Source organism: Alligator mississippiensis, chromosome 2 (genome assembly GCF_030867095.1).
Source record: "Alligator mississippiensis isolate rAllMis1 chromosome 2, rAllMis1, whole genome shotgun sequence".
NCBI classification, from domain to species: Eukaryota; Metazoa; Chordata; order Crocodylia; family Alligatoridae; genus Alligator; species Alligator mississippiensis.
This window is the reverse complement of record NC_081825.1, coordinates 151,193,735-151,213,379: the sequence shown is the minus strand read 5'-3', so window position 1 is coordinate 151,213,379 and position 19,645 is coordinate 151,193,735. Positions and strand designations below refer to the sequence as shown.

The 19,645-nt window shown below is 42.6% G+C and overlaps 1 protein-coding gene across 6 annotated transcripts in view; it reads left to right on the top strand.

Moving 5' to 3' along the window:
- Positions 1–19,645, top strand: part of ABCG2 (ATP binding cassette subfamily G member 2 (Junior blood group)) — a 56,304-nt gene that overhangs the window by 9,698 nt on the left and 26,961 nt on the right. For all 6 annotated transcript variants that reach the window (XM_019488125.2, XM_019488127.1, XM_019488128.1 and 3 more), the window contains 5 exons: positions 2,218–2,375; positions 3,413–3,564; positions 5,586–5,702; positions 7,256–7,503; positions 18,373–18,455. In XM_019488125.2, the coding sequence (XP_019343670.1) occupies positions 2,218–2,375; positions 3,413–3,564; positions 5,586–5,702; positions 7,256–7,503; positions 18,373–18,455 (758 nt within the window). The remainder of the gene's footprint in view (positions 1–2,217; positions 2,376–3,412; positions 3,565–5,585; positions 5,703–7,255; positions 7,504–18,372; positions 18,456–19,645) is intronic.

Genomic DNA, 19,645 nt, shown 5'->3' with positions numbered 1-19,645 from the left:
ATGCACAAATACAGATTGGGGATCATCTGGCTAAACTTAGTACTACAGAGAAGGACCTGGGATTTACAGTGGACCATAAGCTAAATATGAGTCAATAGTGTGCTCTTGTAAAAAAAGCCAGCAGCATACTGGCTTGTATTAACAAGAGCATCACTTAAAAATCAAGGGAAGTGATTCTTCCACTCTGTTCAGCACTGGTAAGGCCTCATCAGGAGTACTGTGTCCAGTTGATAACAGTCTTCAAATACCTGAAGGATGATTATAAAGATGATGGAGATAGACTGTGGTTTGTAGGGGACAGGGCTAGAAGCAATAGACCCAAACTACAGTAGAGAAAAGTTAGGCTGGAAAGTTGGAGCAAATGTCTGATTATGAGGGTGTTAAAGCTTTGGAACAGGCTACCTTGAGAAGATGTGGAATTATCATCCATGGAAATTTTCAAGAGCAGGTTGGCCTGGATGGTTTAATGAAGGATAATTGTGCCTTGAGCAGGGGCCTGGACTAGATGATCTCATGAGGTACCTCTAAGTCCTACTTTCATATGATCCTAGTCATGCCTGTCATTTTTGCACTTCTTGTGTGTCCACAGCTTTTTATGCTCTGGACTCTCTTCCTTCTATTCATATGATTTGTGTTGCTTTTCAAACTTGATTCTTTTGCCCTTGACTTTTCCATAAAAGATTCACTTTACCAATCGCCAGCCATGGCATACCCACAGCATCTGTTTCCTTCATTCCTTCTTTAGCATCTGATGAAGTATGCTGTTGCCTAGGAAAGCTTATTCCTTTTTCAACCAGTCAGTCTCTTAGGATGCCTGTAGATGTGAAGGATGTCTGCTCCGATGCCCTGTAATTACAGCATGTTCAAGTAGATTCGATTAATTGAGTCTGCTGGAGTGTGCTAAATAGCACTCTCCAGCAGCTTTGCTGTCTCATGTATTCAGTGTCTCCACACTTCAAAAGGGAGGCAGGGCACTTTAACTAAAACTCATCAAACAAGCTTTAGTTAAAGTGCCTCCTGTCAGCATTCTGAAGCATGGGACGCTGAATACATGAGACACTGCAGGCACTTTAATTACAGTGGCTCCCAAGAGCTGTTGTAATTAAAGTGCCCCTCCCCCATCCCTGGTGCATGTTTAAAGATGCCCTAAGTGCCACCTTGCCCTGCCTTCTGCCTAACTTCAGATTCACACAGACAACTACCTCTTTCTTTTGTATTGTGGAACCAGCAGCATAGGGACACAACCAACACATGGGCACAGGGACAATGAGTCTGGGACAGAAGTTTCATAAACTGATTTGACCTAAATAAGTTAAGTCTGATACTACATTCAACCAGGTTTATCTTAAACTAGTTTCAGCCATTATGAAACTAGTTTATGTGCACTGAGCTTCTCTCCTGTTACAGGTTTAAACCAGTTTCTGAAAAATTAAACTGGTTTATGTGTAACTTCTGTCTCTAGCCAGTGGCTTCTGGGTGCCATTGTGAACATGATCACATGGTGGCTGGCAGCAGCTGCTTTTTTCATGCCCTCTCCCCTCCCCCCACAACTGAGGCAAAAATCCTGTGACCATGCTGATCTTCTCCACTTCACATTTGTCTTCCTCCCCTTCAGTTCTGCCATCTTCTTAACAATACAGCTCTATTTCTCCAGTGTAATTTACTCCAAGATCCTCAGTCTCAGCAGCAGGTTTGTCATGTTTGAATCACTGTTCAAACCTTCACCTTCTCTTTCTTCCACTTCTCTACCCACGTAGGATCTCTATGATTCCTTCTAGGAGAAAAATGCTAAAATATGATAAGACCGTCCCCTCCTCTAGCTCCCTCCTCCCATTAGGTAGCTGTTTGTATAGTCACTTTTTACACTGAGGTTTTTAGAAGTCATTGTGATTAGCTGTATAGACTAATGATTTTATAGCTGTATAAAATTATTTTCTCATTTTACTTTTATAACATACTATGTTATATGGATTTTTTAAAATATATTTACACATTTAATTCTTTTTTAAGAACATATTTGTTGAAAATCACTCATTTTTCATATTTTTTATTTTGATGGGTTTTATAGATAAACCATGTAAACGTTTTACGTTTCATTTACATTTTAATATCTGATCTAACACCTGAAGCACTAATTTTTTTTGCATTTTTACATATTTAACAAAATTATTTACAAAGAAACTTTATTCTTAGGACACGATACTCTATTTGCACTAGGTTGGCACCAGTATAATTCGTGGCGTCTCAGGGGGAGAAAGAAAAAGGACCAATATTGGAATGGAACTCATTACTGACCCTGCAGTCTTGTTCTTAGATGAACCAACAACAGGACTGGATGCCAGCACTGCCAATGCTGTCTTGTTGCTCTTGAAAAGGTGACTGCAATAGAATCAAGGGGAATGAAGAATCCTTTTGGATAGAGATATACTCCTCACTTGCAATTATAACATTAGATTACATGTACACAGCCTTTAATAGTCTCCTTGGTTTATCCCTATTTAAAACAATGGCAACTGCAGGTTTGTGCACTTGGAATTTCCTTCTAAATCTGCTTTCAGGGGATCAGGCTCTATCTTCTGTCCCACAGCTTTCAATGCACAAGTGACAGGGTTTTTTGGGCAAACAAGAAAATCCTTTTGAAGGTTCTGCCTAAGGGGAAAAAATGTAATATGAACATTACACCCTCTGTTATTTGCCCTGCCTATTCTCATTCTTCACCCTCTGTTATCTGCCCTGCATATGTTTTTGATTTGGAGGACATGCTATACCTCATGAAGGAAAATCACTGCAAGTTATCTCAGGCTTACACTTCAGTAATAACAAGGATTACTTTGTCCTGTGGGCTTGGGAAATTACAGTCTGAACAAAATGTGATCATGCCCATATTTCTTTTTGTCATGCCTAGTAAGGGCTTAGAATTTGGCCCTTTTAATTACATTTTTGCTCCATCAAAGTTTTTAAAAAATAATTTTTTTTACCCTGTGATGTTAGATCTATTTTGTATTAATATAAATTGAGGCCAAGTGCTGCCTTATTTCTTCTTGGAAATTGTCTAAATTTTTACCTCCTTTCAGCTATCAAAGCAATAGCAGGATAATGCAACTTTAATTATGCATCCTGCGAATAATTCATTATAAGAAAATAGCATGGGCATTGAGCCAGATTCTAAGATGTTTACTCCGCGTTTTGTTCTATTTTTACTCAAGCAATCTCCTGCTGAAGTCAATTTCCTCACATAGGAATTAAGTAAAAATTGGGACTTCACCTCAGTGGTTTACCCCAATGTATTTGTACCTATTCATAGTCATGGGTATGATTACTATTGGCCATTGATAGCAGAAATAAATGTAAAGATGAAAAGAAAAACTAGAAGTGTTTAATATGTCTCTTCTATTTCTTCTGTTGCATTCAGGATGGCAAGACAAGGGAAAACAATAGTCTTTTCCATTCATCAGCCCCGGTATTCCATATTCAAATTGTTTGACACCTTGACATTACTAGCTGCAGGAAGGCTGTTATATCATGGCCCTGCTCAGACAGCTATGCAATATTTCAAATCCATTGGTAAGCTTTCATAGGTAGCTTTAGTCACAGTGTTGGGCACTGAGAAGAATCATGCTGAAGACTTCCAGCACGTTATGTTCCACATAAATAAGGAAACAAAACTTATTTTTAAATTCATTTGGTTATTAAAGAAATGAAAAGGATACATAGTTTACTTAGGCAATGATCCTTGAAATTGTAGACTATGGTATAAAATGTATATTCCAAGAACAGAGTGGTCATGTGCCATAAGAGCTAATTATTTTCCCATAGAGTTTGCACTAAAAGGGTCTATCATATGGAATACTATTAAGGAATTACACTTTTAAATATTTAAATAAATATTTCCTACCCATATTTTATGATTCAGATATTGTAGCCATGGTGTGAACATGCTTAAAATTATACATACATTTTTCCCTGTAGGTTCTGTCAGATCAGTTGGGTAGGCATGTTGCATAGTCATTGGTTCTCTGCACAAGGAAAAACATGCTTCCATATCCCATATTTTTGCATATAATAAGGACTTTTCAGCAAGAGCACATTAGCTGTTAAAAATGAAATAGACAAAAATGCACTAGGCATTAAGCACCAAATTTTGTAGATATGAATCTTGACAGATTAATATTCATACCTTGAACTGCACCAAGAAATGGCAATTCTGTTCAGACCTTCCTTACCACCTACAGAGGTAGATCTAGGATGTCCCAAAGGGGGGTGCAGGAGCAGTAACCCATACTGCAGTGGTGGTTGCACCCCCTGCTCCCAGTCTCCTCCACTCAGTTCCTAACGTGGGTGAACATCCCCCTTCCACTTCCTGCTCAGAGGCACGCTTTCTCCCCTTTTTCTTCCTCCTGCCCCCTGCCTGCCGCTGTGGCTTTCTCCACCATTTGCAGGGTGGGGAAGCTCCAGAGCCACCCAGGTTTAGCGTGGGCTGGGCTCAGCTGGGGAAGGGACAGTGACAACAGGGTGGCTGGAGAGTAGTTCCCTCCACCCTGCCCAGTCCCAGAGCAGGTGTGCTGCCGCTGTCCCCATCCCCAGCTGAGCCAAGCCTCTGTGCGGTGGGCAAGAATGGCTCTGGTGTTTTCCTGCCTCCGAACAATGAGGTTAGGGGAAGGGGCAGGGAGGGGACATGCCTTTGAGCAGGAAGGGGAAGGGAGAGAGGATTTTCAACTGCTTAAGGTACTTGAAAAAGTCCTCAGAGGCTCCTGTGGTATGGTCCAGTCCAAAAGGAGAGGGTACAGCTGTGCTACTGCACCCCTTCTGGATCTGCCCCTGAGCACCTACGCTAATAGGTAGTGGGAGGCTGCATTCAGAACCCGTTGTAGTTTCTACACTGTAGGCAGGCCTAACTTTTTGTCAGTTTAAAAGAAGGGGTGGGGAGGTGCTGCCCAGAAGCATGCCTCGGCTGTTGTGAGGTAACTGTCACATCTGCCTTCTCCAGCAGCAATACAAATGAGCTGAATGGCTATAATTTTAATCTTGATAAAATATTTAAACTGACAGTACATTTGTTTTGCTACAGGAAGATTCATCTGTAAAAGTTGCATTGTAATGATACATACCAATATAATTCAATAATCAGTATAATTCTTACATCTGTCTATACCTTAAACAGACTTTACAGGTAGCCTCATGGGAACCCCCCTATAATAATCCAATATGGAAGTCAAAAAGGCATAGAGAATTGTTTTAAGGTTCACAAAATAGAAATGATTCCAAACATTGAACAAAATACAAATGACCAAAGGCACTTCAGGTTACCAATTCTTCCTGGGGATTTGGAGGGTCAGGGATTCAGCAATATTCTCAGGTATTGAACTTCATGAAATTTAGATCTGATTCTGAAGTGTAAAGTTCTGGCCCACTGTTAGCTTTTGGCTTCATTTGTGCTCGCCTTATTAGATAACAGCTTTAGATATTGAGGAGATATCTAACTTTTCCTTTCAAGGCCATTTTCCTAATTTTGCTCTTTGTCTATACAACACATTTTTATGATCTACTGAATGACTTTCTGTGGACTTGATATTATTTCTTTCTAGGTTATGAGTGTGAGCCATACAACAATCCTGCTGATTTTATCCTGGATATTATTAATGGAGACTCAACTGCTGTAACAATGAGCAGATCAGACTTTACCAATATGCCCAGTTGGTCAGGTATGATTATTTTACTATAGGGAAAAGGGGAATTTTGCATTTGTGAAAAATAGGCAGGCAAGGTTCTTTGCATTTGTGAAAAATAGGCAGGCAAAGGTTCTTTGCATAGATGTGATATCTTTTATTAGACTGAGTTGTGATATCACATCTACGCAAAGAACCTTGCCTGCCTATATGTCCTTAGACTAACACAGCGACAACCAAAAACGCAGCAACATGTTGAAAAATATGTTTTTTCCCACCTAGATAATTGAAAATATGGATTTTAGCAATTTTGAAATGGTTCCAGAATGTGCAAATAAATGAGATGTTACAACACATTAAGAACTGAGACAATCATTGTTAAAAAAGTTATACTTCAGATTTCTTAAGCACTGTTTCCCATCTTGCATTCAAAGTTACTTGTGGATACACAGTTAAGAGCAGGGTTCAGCTGTCACAATTATAACTTAGCATCCCCAACTTCATATTGTCAGGGAACTTCTTGGGGAGTTGCATTAAAAAATGCAAACTCCTTATAGAAGCATAAAGAAAAAATGATAGCTCTTAGTTTTCACTCTACTTTTTTACTACAAACAAGAATTAAGCACTTCAAACAACTCAAAAGATCACAATAGATCAGAATGTTTTTAATACTGTACTATGAATTTCTGTTGGAAATCTCTGAGCTTATTTTGTGACTTATATTTGCACACCTAACAGTGCTAACATTCTAACATTGTGTGGCACCCTGGTTGAGAATCACTGCATTAGACATTTAACAGAGAGGCCACATCTATATTAGTAAAAATTGAACTTTTGATTCCTTATCATTGCAACTCCATTGGTGACAGCAATCAAAGAAGCTAACAAGGTTTAGGTGTTAACAAGGCTTAGGTGTTTTACCACAGTCACCTAACATTACTTTGAGAAGATCTTTATATCATGGTGTTAAGAATGCTGAATCCTGCCTGCACTTCCACCATTGCACTAACTGATGGAACTGCACCTGGACTGAATTATGATGTTGATGTTTCCTTTCTGGACCGAGTCCTAGACAAGTGAAAGAGAAAAATGATAGATCCCTGAGCACAATTCTCAACATTCCCAAAAACCTAGTTTCAACAGATATAATGATATAGATTCTGGTTCATGACCTGTGCATGTTCTACCATACATTGTCTCGTTACACTATCGAGAAACTCATTTCATCTTGCTTACTTCATTTTACTTTTTCAGCCATGTTTGATATTTGTAGATGTAGATCTGATTTGATCTGATTTTGAATCTATGCTGGAACTTTTCCAAACTTGAGGTGTCCCTTGAGCCCAATGTAGACATAGATACAAGCTTTGAGGTTTGAATTCTGATCTGTATTGTCTTGAAGTTCACCATGTTTGGATTCAGGACACTAATTTAGTGTCATTTCTATTTTTTTGTTTGTTAAGTAACATTTAGGAGATGATGTGTAGCATTATTGAGACAATAGGGGAGGAGACCCTTCCAAGTACACAAACTGCCACAAACTTTTTATATCCTTAGCTAACTGCTGCAACTACATTTTTCTTTTTAAGCTGAAGAGACCTATGAAGAGGTCAGTGATGATGATACTATTGCAAGGGCATTAGCAGATCTGTATTCCAATTCCTCTTACTACAAAGAAACAAAAGATGAATTAGAGAAACTGCCTTTGGAGCATAAAATGATCAGCTCAGATTTTAAAAAAATCACATACAGCACATCCTTCTTTCACCAGCTCAAGTGGGTATCCAGACGTACATTTAAAAACTTGATAGGAAATCCACAAAACTCCACAGCCCAGGTAACTGTCATGAATCATTAGAATGAGAACATTTATAAATGTATATTGTCATTTTACTTAAGTATTTACTTGAGTTGAGCTTTACTTGAGTTACATTTACTTTATTTGAGTTGAAGTATGTAATGCTGGTTTCTAAAAATTAGGCAGTAAAATAAAATCCATCTGCTTAGCCTTTGAATAGATACTTTTAAAGTCCTTACATAGGTCATATTTACAAAGAACCCCATAACTCATTTATGCTTTTTAAAACTGCTCTTGTCACTCATGCTAATTACTAATACCTGGGATAGAAAAATATTTTCTCCTACAGAATCCAACATAACTACATAATTTCACTATGCAATAAGGTCAGAATGCTATATGTATGATAATAGATTCAATTTCATAACCTGTGATCTCAGAAACAAATTAGATGAAAACCTATAGTGTGTACACAGACAAAATTCCCAATAGCCTTAGTGAAAATAAGATTGATTCTTTAGATCAGCATATGCTACATTTATAAATGTGTTTTTTATCTTATTCTTTGCAATTAGTCCCATTGGTATAAATGGGAATGCTCATGTTAAAGTAGTGAGGGTGTCACAGTCTGGACCTTAAATTATTACTCTGCATTTGTGATACCTCTCTAGATTTATCATAGTATAGATATGACAAGTAATTAAAGATAGCAATAATAAAACATCAGTGTTAGTTACATTTATCCATCATATTATAGGTTTTGAATGAAAATTATACATTTTTCTTTTTATCTAATCTTTACATAGCACATATAGTTCTGGAGCAGCAAATGGTACAAAGTATACATTACATTAAATTGATAGATTTAGGACAACAAATAACATAAATGGCATCCAGTGATATGTTTTACTGTTACTTCAGCCAGATCCAGCTACACCCATAAAAAGGTGTGCTGTGAGAAGAGAAGGGTACTTGAAGTCTTTCTTCACTTGTGTGTCGTCCCCCCCTTCTTCCTCCCCTTTTATGATCAACCAAAATCATAGGCTCCATAACAAGGAGACTACAGGGACTCTTCCCTTTTTGTTCTGATTGCAATTTCATGCACCATGTTATAAAGGGGAGAGAGGAGAGGCAGACAGGAAGTGGGATGCTGGTTCTGCCCCTTTTATGAACTGACCAACAGAGTGGGGAATAGGTTTTACCTTATAAAGGAGCCCAGTAACAGGTAGGCCAGTTCTGCATGCCCTAGAGCAGGGGCGGGCAATTATTTCAGGCTGCTTACCCGGTTTTGGCAGGCTGTCGAGGGCCACATGGGTAGCCCTGCCCCATGACAGGTGCCCCGCCCCCTGGTCACCATCTTGGGACCAATGTCCCAGGGCCAGCACTGGCGGAGCCTAAAGCAGGGCACAGGCTGGCAGGGGCCTGTGGAGCTGGGCTGGGCTGGGCTGCACCAGCAAGGAAAGTGGGGACCTGGCCCGGCTCCACAGAGCCCCTGCCAGCTGGGACCCTGCGCTCCTGCCACCCTGCTCTGGGCTCTGCTGGCACTGGCCCTGGGACACCGGTGCGGGCCCTGTGCTCCCACTGGCTCCCGCGCCTACTCACTCCCAGTGCCCCCCAACTCCGCGGTACTGGCGGGGGGTAGCACACAGCCCTGACCCCCTGCTCACTAGCAGGGAAGAAGCTGGTGCTGAGCATGGGGAAAAGTGGCCCCTCACCTGCCCCATGGCCAGTACTCCCTGCTGCAGCCGCTCGCAGCCCACACGGGGCTGTTCTAAGCAGGCACAGGCAGCCCCATGCAGGCTGCAAGCAGCTACAGCACGGGGCAGGTGAGGGGCTGCTTTTCCCTGCACTCAGCACCAGCTTGTAACCCACCCCACTGCCAGCCTGGGCTCTGCGCAGCTCTGGGCTTGCCCGTTAGGGCTGCACGTGGCGGCAGCAGCTGCGGCCCCTCTGCTTCCCGCGCCGGGCAGTGTTTGCTGCTGCTGCCTGTCCAGAGCTCGCACACTGGGCAGCCCAGAGGCGGCGGGGGCAAACACTGCCTGGTGCAGCAAGCAGGGAGGCCGCAGCTGCTGTCGTTGCGCACAGCCCCAACGAGCAAGTCCGGAGCTGGTGTGGGGCCCAGGCTGGCAGCGGGGCCAAGTTACAAGCTGGTGCTGAGCACAGGGTGGGAAAAGCGGCCCCATGCCCAGCGCCCTGCACTGCAGCCACTCGCACCCCGCCTGGGGCTGCCTGTGCCTGCTTAGGACAACCCCGCATGGGCTACAAGTGGCTGCAGCAGAGAGCACCAGCCGAGGTGGGGGGAAGGACCACTTTCCTCCACACCGGGAAGGAGCAGGGAAGGAGCCCAGGGAAAAGCTGAGCCTGGGGAAAAGTGGCCCCTCCCCCACCCCATGGCCGGTGCTCCCTGCTGCAGCCACTTGCAGCCCATGCAGGGCTGCCCTGAGCAGGCACAGGCAGGCTGCAGCACAGGGCACCAGGCACAGGGTGGGCGAGGGGCCACTTTTTCCCATGCTCAGCTTTTCCCTGGGCCACTTTTCCCCAGGTTCCTTCCCTGCCCGGGGTCCTCCCCTGCCCTCCCCCCTGCCCCTTACCTGAGGTTCCGGCATGGGGCAGCCATGTGCTCCCAGGCCATAAGCCCCTGCTGGGCCTTCTGGCTGGGCGGGGGCTGGGCGGGCCCTGCTATTGTGGGAGCCCACTGGGCTTCCCCTGGGTCCTGCTGCCCTTGGCTCCTGTCATTTTTGACAGGAACCAAGGGCAGGTAAATATTGATTTTCTAAATTTTTTAGGGGCCCTGTGGGCCAGATAGAATGGCCTTGCAGACTGGATGTGGCCCGCGGGCCCTATTTTGCCCACCCCTGCCCTAGAGCAGAAAGCCATGTTCTATCAGAATGCTTCTTTGAGTGTGGACAGATATAATGCTCAGATATTCTAAATGCATTTAAAGCCCCCAGAGTCAGGAGGTGCAGGCCATTTAAGACTAGCTTAATCTTCCTGGAACTTTTCAAAAGCACACCAGGAAAAGCAAGTACTATTTTGAGCCAATCTTCTGGGAACGGGCTCAGTGTTATGTGGGGACACAGCATTCCATGCCTGGCATCTGGTCAGTCCTTCATGCATCCCAAATGGCACCACTCCTAACCCCTTCCCCCCAAAACACATGCAGGGCAAGGAGCTGCTCTGGAATGCAGTCAGAACACGATTGTCCAAACCTCCATTCCCAGCTTCCCCTGCGCCCAGAGTGGGCAGACTGCAGGAACAGAAGCAGGAACTTTTTAAAGTCCCTAGATCAAGCAAGAGTCCTGCCCCCTCATTTACCCTTGCCACTCTTGCCACCTCTCCCTTCCCCTTTATGCTCAGTAGTATGTCACTGCACCCCCTCTGGATCTGCCCTGGCTAGGTGATGAGGGGCTTTGCGCTCTGGACCCCCCTTAAAATCTCTGTAGCTTTTCAAACCCTACCTTGAAAGACATGCTCTCAGTTTCACTTCCCTGTTAGAGACCCTGCACTCAGGTGCCAGGTTCATCTGGGGTGAGCACCACGAGTAGAAGAGTTACCAGATTCTGAGGCAAGCCACACAGCACACCCCCCACCTCCTGCTCCGCAGCAGCTGGCAACTCCTCTACTCCTCTTACCCCAAATGAGCCTGAAGTTCAGGGTTTCTAGTAGGGAAGTGAAATTGACAGCTTGGTTTTCAAGGCAGGGGTTGAACAGCCATGGAGATCATGGAGGTTCCCAGTAGCATATAACCCCCTGGGAACCACAAGCAGGGGGCCATAGGGCCCCCCAGGACTTGGCAACCCTTCCACTCTTTCCTGGAAGTCATGATGGTCTGGGTTCCTTACCACCCCCTGTTGGCTTTCAGCAGCAGTGCTGTCCCTAAAAGATGTGGGTTCTACTTCGAACCCTTAGCAGAGCATGTGCAGACACTTCTATTTAGGTACAGTTGTTAACTAGTTCTCAATCAGTGGCATTCTTGGAATGGTTTAAGTGTTATGTCTGTCTGCACCCAAAGAACTGGAACATCTCATCATTCCCTACTCTGACCTGTGCTTAAATGGCACTATCAAAGTATTTGCAGACAATTTAAAAAAAATATGCAAGACTTTTCAAGTAGACAAAATGATTACCATAGGAGAAATCTATTCTGAAGCTCTGTGTGTGTGTGTGTGTGTATGCTGATATTATGGCTATCCTTAATAATTGCTTTGTAAAAGCTTGACCTTGTGACAAGAATTATACTCTCAAGAGCTTTATAATGCTCCAGGGTTAATGGTCCTGACTTTTTTCTCACAAGCTTTTCTCCCAAACATCATTAAGAATGGATTTTCATTCTGTAAGTGGTACAGAATTAACTAAGTCTTTTTTACTAATCTGCTCCAATTGGTCTTGATTTGATCCTTTTTTCCCACTACAATTGGCTTAGTGGCTGAATTATCCCTGACATTTGATCCTTTCAGCAGGTTCTTAGCAATACTGTACCATGGATCAAGTGCTTTATAGTGTAAAGACTTTTGCAACACATGCTTAAATATGACTGAACTGCCTGATACCATAGTTCTTGCTGAGTTTTTCATCACTTGTTCTTATTCTTAAAAACTGTTGATCTACAGATTTTAAGCATTTTGATTATATCACTAAACCCATTGACAATGTTTTTATCTGTAGGAAAAACGTGTGTTTTCGTTTGCTTAATATTTACAATTGATCTGGAATCTAGGAAGCTTTAAAAGACTTTCAGTTATTATATTAAATTATTAATATGGTTGAAGTTTTTCTCTTAAATCCGACATTGAATCTATCTTTAGACTTGGAAAAAAAATTGAAAAATCGAATTTCAGATTAATTTTAACAGCAATCTTGTATCTGCTATGGGAATTATGTACTCATAACATCATAGTTTTATAAACAAATTTCTTTTCTGTTTCAGCAGAAGCCTTGTAGAAACATTCAGTTTGTCTTGGAAGAGTCACTACTCTTCTAGGAGAAATGACAAATTTACAGATGTTCAAGCTTTTTCTCCCAGAGTAAAAATGGCTGCTCCAGGAGAAAAATAACCTGGGTAACAACTGGTTAAATCACTTCTAGGAGAATTTATCCTGGGACAGTGAATATCTACATGCTGTGCTTCTCAAAAAAGAACATAGTCCTCCAGCATTCTCTCTCCCCACCCAGAGAGACTGTCTCTCTTGCTGGACTCTGTTGCTCCAGCAAGAAGCAGAACATGTTCCCTTGAGAATATCCATGTTGTGCTACAGGGAAACACAGGCTGAACATGCAGTTTGGTTCAGTCAGTCAGTACTGCTCTATGCACTGCTGCCATCTGTTGCCAGGTGGACTAAGGGAGCCTGCAGAGCATGCTGAGATGTGTGCAGAGGGCCCCCATCTGGCTATACAGTGTCAGCACTGCAACCTGTCTGCTCTTCAGGGCCTCAGCATTTGCATGACTGTACATGTGGCTCTGGGTGAGTTTCTCTACCAAGAGAACAAACCTGAAAGGATTTTCCCAGAGTATGTGAATGTGTGTACACAGCTAGAGAGAAAATCAGTTTCGATATTTCAGCAAAAAGTCTGTTTTCTTTATTAGACTTTGTCTAATTAATTAAAGGTTATTGGTGTAGTTATTAAATATGCATTATTATTTATCAATATATTTATTTGAACTGGGATGATTCAGAGACCTCATTAGTAAATAAGCTGTGAAGATTTATTTTTGTATAAAATGTGGGACATGATCTCACATCAGTTTGTATTAAATTAATTTTTTTTTTACCACTAGAGTTTCTCTGCAGCAGAGCAGCCAGTTGAAGGGAAAAGATGCTAGTTTTGCTGTTGTATAACCAAGCCTTTGCAATCTGAAGTTCTAATTATAGTTTCCTCATATAGGCATGTTTTGTGGTTAATTTGCTGAATTATGGCCTTTCAATCATCTTGCTAACATTTTCAGAGCATCAGCTACACATTTAAACAAACACCAAGGATCTTTCAAAATAATATGAACAATAAGAATATGAAAAAAACACAGCTTGTTTTTATAGATATTTCTAGAGGAGCTGTCCCAACACAGCTTTGAAACCTATTGACTTCTGGGAAGAAAGGTTTAACAAGCGCTGAAATGGCTGAAAAGTCCTCTTGTCAAAGCAATGAAGAACTAAAGGATAAAATTCTAGTTAACATGCTTATATGAAAAATACTTTTCATTGAGTCCACTGCATATCAGTCTTTGATAAAGTTACAGGTTTTACGTGATAAAAACTACTAGACTGATACAAGGTACTTAGTCTTCCATAGGATGTTGGCATTGGATCCACATATTACAGTTAAAAATAAGCACTATAAAATCATTATAGCATGTACTAAATCAATTAAAACCAACTACTATATTATAACAGCAACATTAACAGTGTGCCATCCTTTTTTAATTGAATTAAGTAGGGATCAGTTCTTGACCCAACATTATTCCAATTTTTTATTAATGACCTTAAACATGCTTGATAGTATTTGCATAGGACAAAAAGATTGGTGGAGTAGTGAATGGTGAAGAGGATGGGTAATTGTATCAGGTATCATTTAACAACATGCATTTTAATGCCAACTAATGCATGATCTAGGAGCAAAAGAATGTTAATCATACTTACAAGATGGCGAACTGGTAAAGCCTCTGAATTGTATTCAGGGATCTTGATAGATAACTAGCTAAACATGATCTTTCATTTCATTTCTGTGGCAAAAAAGGGAATACAGAGTAAAATAGGGAAAACACATTGTTCCTGGTGAAAAAATTATAGCTCATTTTGGTTCCTACACTTTAAAAAGGGTGATAATATTTGTCAGGATTCAGAAAAGAGACCCAAGAATGATTCAAGGGGTAAACAGTCCTTCCAGCTGAGAACCTTAGATCAATATATTCAATTTAGCCCATGGGCTCCTATCCAGAGAGAAGACACCTTATCCTGGAAGCCTTTTAATTTAGTAGACCTAGATCTGTCCAATTGGCAGCTTGTGGGCTACACGTGGCCTCTGAGGCATTAATTTGTAGTCCCCAGGCTCCCTCCTGGCGGTCACCCCTCCAATCATTCCTGTTGCAACAGCAGTGTGGAGTTCTGGGCTCTCCCTCCCTCCTTCAGCTTCTGCTTCCTGCCTCTGCCCCTGTGGATGATGCGGGGCAGCACAGTCCATAGTACTGGGCAGGGCTGGCCCACAATTTTTTGGGGCCTCCTGCAAGAAATAGTTTTGGGGCCCCCTGCCCCAAAGAAGCTAGTGGGGGGGAGGGGTGGCAAGTAGCCAGATGTAGGGGGCTCCTTAGCTGCGGGGCCCCCTGGAGCCACAAGTTTTACACAATAGGATGGGCTGGCCCTGGTATCGGGGGAGCCTGTGGCCCTGGACTTTCATGGTGCAATACAGCAGGAAAGCCTATGGTTGTGGAGCTGAGGGTGAGTCCAGGGTGCCCACACATGGAATACAGAAAGAGGGTAACTACTCAGCTTGCAACCAGGGAGAAAAGTGGCTTGCACTGGTGCAGCCCATGGCATGTATGGCCCCTAAGTGCTTAGAAGTTGGACAGACCTATGGTAGACAAAGGCAAAGTGGACGAAAGCTTGAATCTGACAGCCTGGAAATAAAATTCTGGCTGTGTTTTCTTTACAATGAAGATAATTAACCAGGGGGATGGATAACCAAAGACATAGTGGAATTTTTACCTCAAGATTGGTTGTCTTTCTATAAAATATGCTGGAGTTTAACTGCAAATTATTGGGCTTGATGCAGGAGTTGCTGTGAGATATTCTGTGATGTACACTATGTAGGTCAGACTAAATGGCAACAATTTTAGTATTAAATTTAAGAAAGCTACGAAGGCATTAACCATGGACCTAACAGAAAGCAAGTCCTCTGGGAATATTTGGATGAGATGATCCTGCCTCAAGCAGGGGTTGGACTAGATGACCCCTGGAGGTCCCTTCCAGTCCTTTTTCTCTATGACTTTATGACTTTTGTACTCTGTTCTGAGGTGGTTCCTATGTTAATCTGGAAGACAGGTAGGAGATAGGTCAAGGTAGCGCCTATACATGAGCAGCTAGCAGACTTGATTAATTGAGTCTGCTGGAGCATGGTAATTACAGCCTCCAGCATCTAGTTTATCAGTGTCCCCGCACCTAAAAATGGTGGTGGGGATGCTTTATCTAAGAATTAGATAAAGTGCCTCTGCTGCCATTTTAAAATGTGGGGGCACTGATACATGAGATGCTCCAGGAGCCACTCTAATTAAAGTGCCCCCCACTCCACTCCTTGAGCATGTGTATAAATGCCCTTATACACCAACTGGTTCAGAAATTTCAGAAATTCAGAAAGTGACTTTCCGATATTCCATTCCCAGCATCTGAAGATGTAGGTTATTGCCTACAAAACGTCATATGTGTCAAAACAGGGTAGGCTCTAATGTGCCACCCTACTTGTAACAGGTTGCCATCCCCAGCAGCATTCTAGTGGCCTATGTGGGGCACCCTTGAAGTCCCTTAATACTTCACTTCTGTATTTTGTCTTGTATCCTGCCTTTACTCGTCTGCTGCATCTTGATGTAAATATTGTTTAGATATTCTTACAAGTGGGAGACTGCCTATTGTACTTCTGTGTTGGGGTTCTCAACCACAACGGGTTCTTCCCCTGTCTTCTTCTAGCTAGGCCTACCAGCCTAAACATACCTGGTAGGGTTTGACTCTGAGGCTCTAGCTCCTTAATACTCTCTGGGCCCGTGGCCCTCCTTTTTGCACTCTGTGGCACCAGACCTTCTGGCCCTCTTTCACCCTGCACCCCTGGGCACCAAGATGTTGGGCCTTCTGCCTCCTCAGGTTTGGGCCCTTTCTTACGGCTCGGGCTATTAGCTAAGATCCACCCACTGGGACCTGGCTTCACTGGGACCCTATACGGCTGCACCCATTAGTGCACTGGGCCCTTTGGCTTTTCATGACTGTGCTCCAAGGCACAAATGAGGTCTCCTCCTTCCCTACAACCTCGACCACAAACCACTGGTTTACCAGTCAAACACAAACAGTAAGTCCATGGGCTATACCTAAAAAATAAAATTAAGGAAGGCAGTATGCCAGCTCACATTTTTCCAAGGCTCTGGGCTTCTGCTTCCCACCATCAGCTATGCTACTTCTTGTGAGACTGCTGCAGGTTCTCTGGGAGTCATCAGGAGTTCACCCCTTCTGCCGCCAAGCCCAAGACAGCTCAGCCCAGGGTTTTTATAGTTCTGGCCTCCTCCCTTCTGGTCCCCTAACTAGCTGGCAAGGCTTGCTTTTAACTCCTACCCTGCCAGCAGGCTGTGCCCAGAAAGTTCTAGTCTTAAAGGCACTGGCTTGCTTTCTGGTAACAGGGTTAGGGTTCCCTGTTGCACTGCGTTACCTTTTTCCTGTACTTTGTTCTGGTTTTTTTTTTTTTTTTTTTGAAACATAGCTTCTGACACTTGCTGTAACTACAGATTCACAAATAGATATAAATAAACTTCACAAACTATGTAAAATCCTATATTTCTATGAGGAAATACACCTAAAAGACTTAGGAGTGGGTTTTGAGACAAAAGTATTTAATTATTTTCTTAAAAATGTTAAAGATAGAAAAAAAATGTTCTTGGTTATATTTTTAACTAGCTTGTTAGAATACTTGGTGGAAAGTTTCCAACAGCAGCAAAGAGAGCTATTCAGTAACATATACCATATTTACTCACATACCACATGCATATTTGCCTTCTAAAAATTAGCGTGTGTGTCTTAGGTGGGGAGGCTGATTTTCTACCCAAATAGCATCAGTTGTGTTTCTATTCAGACAGCACTGAGAGAGTCAATTGGCTCTATGGCTCATTTTAATCTACTTAATTTCTGCTAATTACTCTTCATTTAACAGATGTTAATGACCTACTGTCTTTTTAATGGTCTTGATGGTCCACCAATTAAGCTGTCCTTTGTTGGGCAATTGTGCTGAAAAAATTGCAGTTTAAGTTTAATTACTTCTGGTCTCTCTTCTGGCCTTTCACAGCCCTGCAGACTGTTTTTAGTTCTTTTTAAAATCCAGATCCACCCAGCAGGCCCAGTCTTCAGCAGCAGATGCAGTTTCAACTTTTGGTAAGGGAGGATAAGTGTATTACAGATTAGGTTCTGATCCTGCTGTATGCAGCCATAAATCTAGAAGAACCTTCTTTTCATTAGTCTTCCCAAGGTGTGTGTTTTATTTTTGAGGCATGTGGTATGTAGGGAAATATGGCATTTTCAGATTTATTAGTTTACATGCCTGCATCATCTGCTGCTCCAACTATCACACTTCCTTGCCTTTCTGGTATACTCCTTAGTCTCTAGAATTACACTGAGTTATTTTAGAGCTATCAAAGTTTTCATTGCACACCTGCTTTCTATTCTAATCTTATAGTTGATTATTGAGAAGTAGACAGGGTAGATTTGTACCTTGTAGAGTAACCAAAGTAGACTTATGAATAAACAAATATATAGCACAAACTTTTATGGGCTGAAGCTTACTTCATCAGATATGAAAGTATATGCACAAAGTGTATAAAGGTTGATTGTTGAGGCAGCGGTTAATGATTAATATAATTTTACTGGGAGGGAAATTATCTGTTCATTTGTCTTGTTTTGCCAGTTTGAATGTTTGTTTCAAGCTGCAGTTGAACTATATAGTAGTTAGCTATATAGCTACTATTAACCTTTATAGAAAATGCACAAGTGAGGCTTCACAGCTTATTTTGATTTCCTTGTAAACTTAGACAAAATGCTATATTAATAGGTAACGTGATATATTACACAACAGTTTTATTCACCTGTAACAGATCTTAAAAAGAAAATTACAGCTTTTAAATATACTTGTCTTGCTAATAAAACATGAACTCTTGCTTGAATTTTTTAGCTAGGTATAGTAACTCTTCTGGGAATAATTATTGGAGCCATTTTCGCTGGAGTAAAAAATGATGCCAGTGGTATTCAAAACAGGTTAGTAAACTTTAGGAAAGAACATTTTTAAGGGCATGCAAATTGCTCTTATTTGGGCTAGTTTTCAAAATACTTTTATTTGTGATTAAGTAAGCAGAGAACTCTAGATTAAAGAAAACCAATACTTTTTTAAAACTACAGTTTTGTTTTAAAAGAGAGAAACAAACTCTTTTATACTTACGTTTCATAGTAGCTAGGGTCAGGAGGGACCTGAACAGATCATCTAGCCTGACCCCCTGCCACAGGCAGGAATGAATGCTGGGTTCACAAGACCCCAGACAGGTGATCATCCAACCTCCTCTTGAATATGCCCAAGGTAGGGGCGAGCACCACCTCCCTGGGAAGTTGGTTCCAGATTTTGGCCACCCTAAAATATTGCCTTCTGATCTCTAACCTAAACCTATTCTCCATCAGCTTATGACCATTGTTCCTTGTCACCCCAGGTGGTGCTGGGGAGAAAAGGGCTCTACCTATTTGCTGTTGATCCCCCCGATGAGCTTGTAGGCAGCCACCAGGTCCCCCCTCAGTCTCCTCTTGCTGAAGCTGAACAGGTTCAGGTCCTTTAGTCTCTCCTTGTAGGGCCTGTCCTGCTGCCCTCTCACCAAGTGGGTGGCCCTCCTCTGAACCCTCTCCAGGCTGGCCACATCCCTTTTGAAGTGTGGTGCCCAGTACTGGATGCAGTACTCCAACTACGGCCTGACCAAAGTCGCATAGAGGGGGAGTATCACCTCTCTGGACTGGCTTGAGATGCACCTTTGGATGCATGACAAGGTATGGCTGGCCTTGCTGGCTGCGGTCTGGCATTGGCAGCTCATGTTCATCTTGGAGTAAGTAATGACTCCGAGATCCCTTTCTGCCTCCGTGCTTTCAAGAAGGGAACTCCCCAGCCTGTATGTGTGCTGTGGATTCCTTCTCCCAAGGTGCAGCACCCTGCACTTGTCTACGTTGAACCCCATCCTATTCTCATCTGTCCACTTTTGTAGTCTGTCTAAATCTAGTTGCAGCCTCTCTCTCCCTTCAAGTGTGTCCACCTCGCCCCACATCTTACTGCCATCAGCAGACTTGGACAGCGTGCTTTCCACCCCCTTGTTCAAGTGGCTGATGAAGATGTTAAACAGTGCAGGCCCGAGGACCGAGCCCTGGGGTACCCCACTGCTCACATCTCGCCAGGTTGAGTACAACCCATCCAC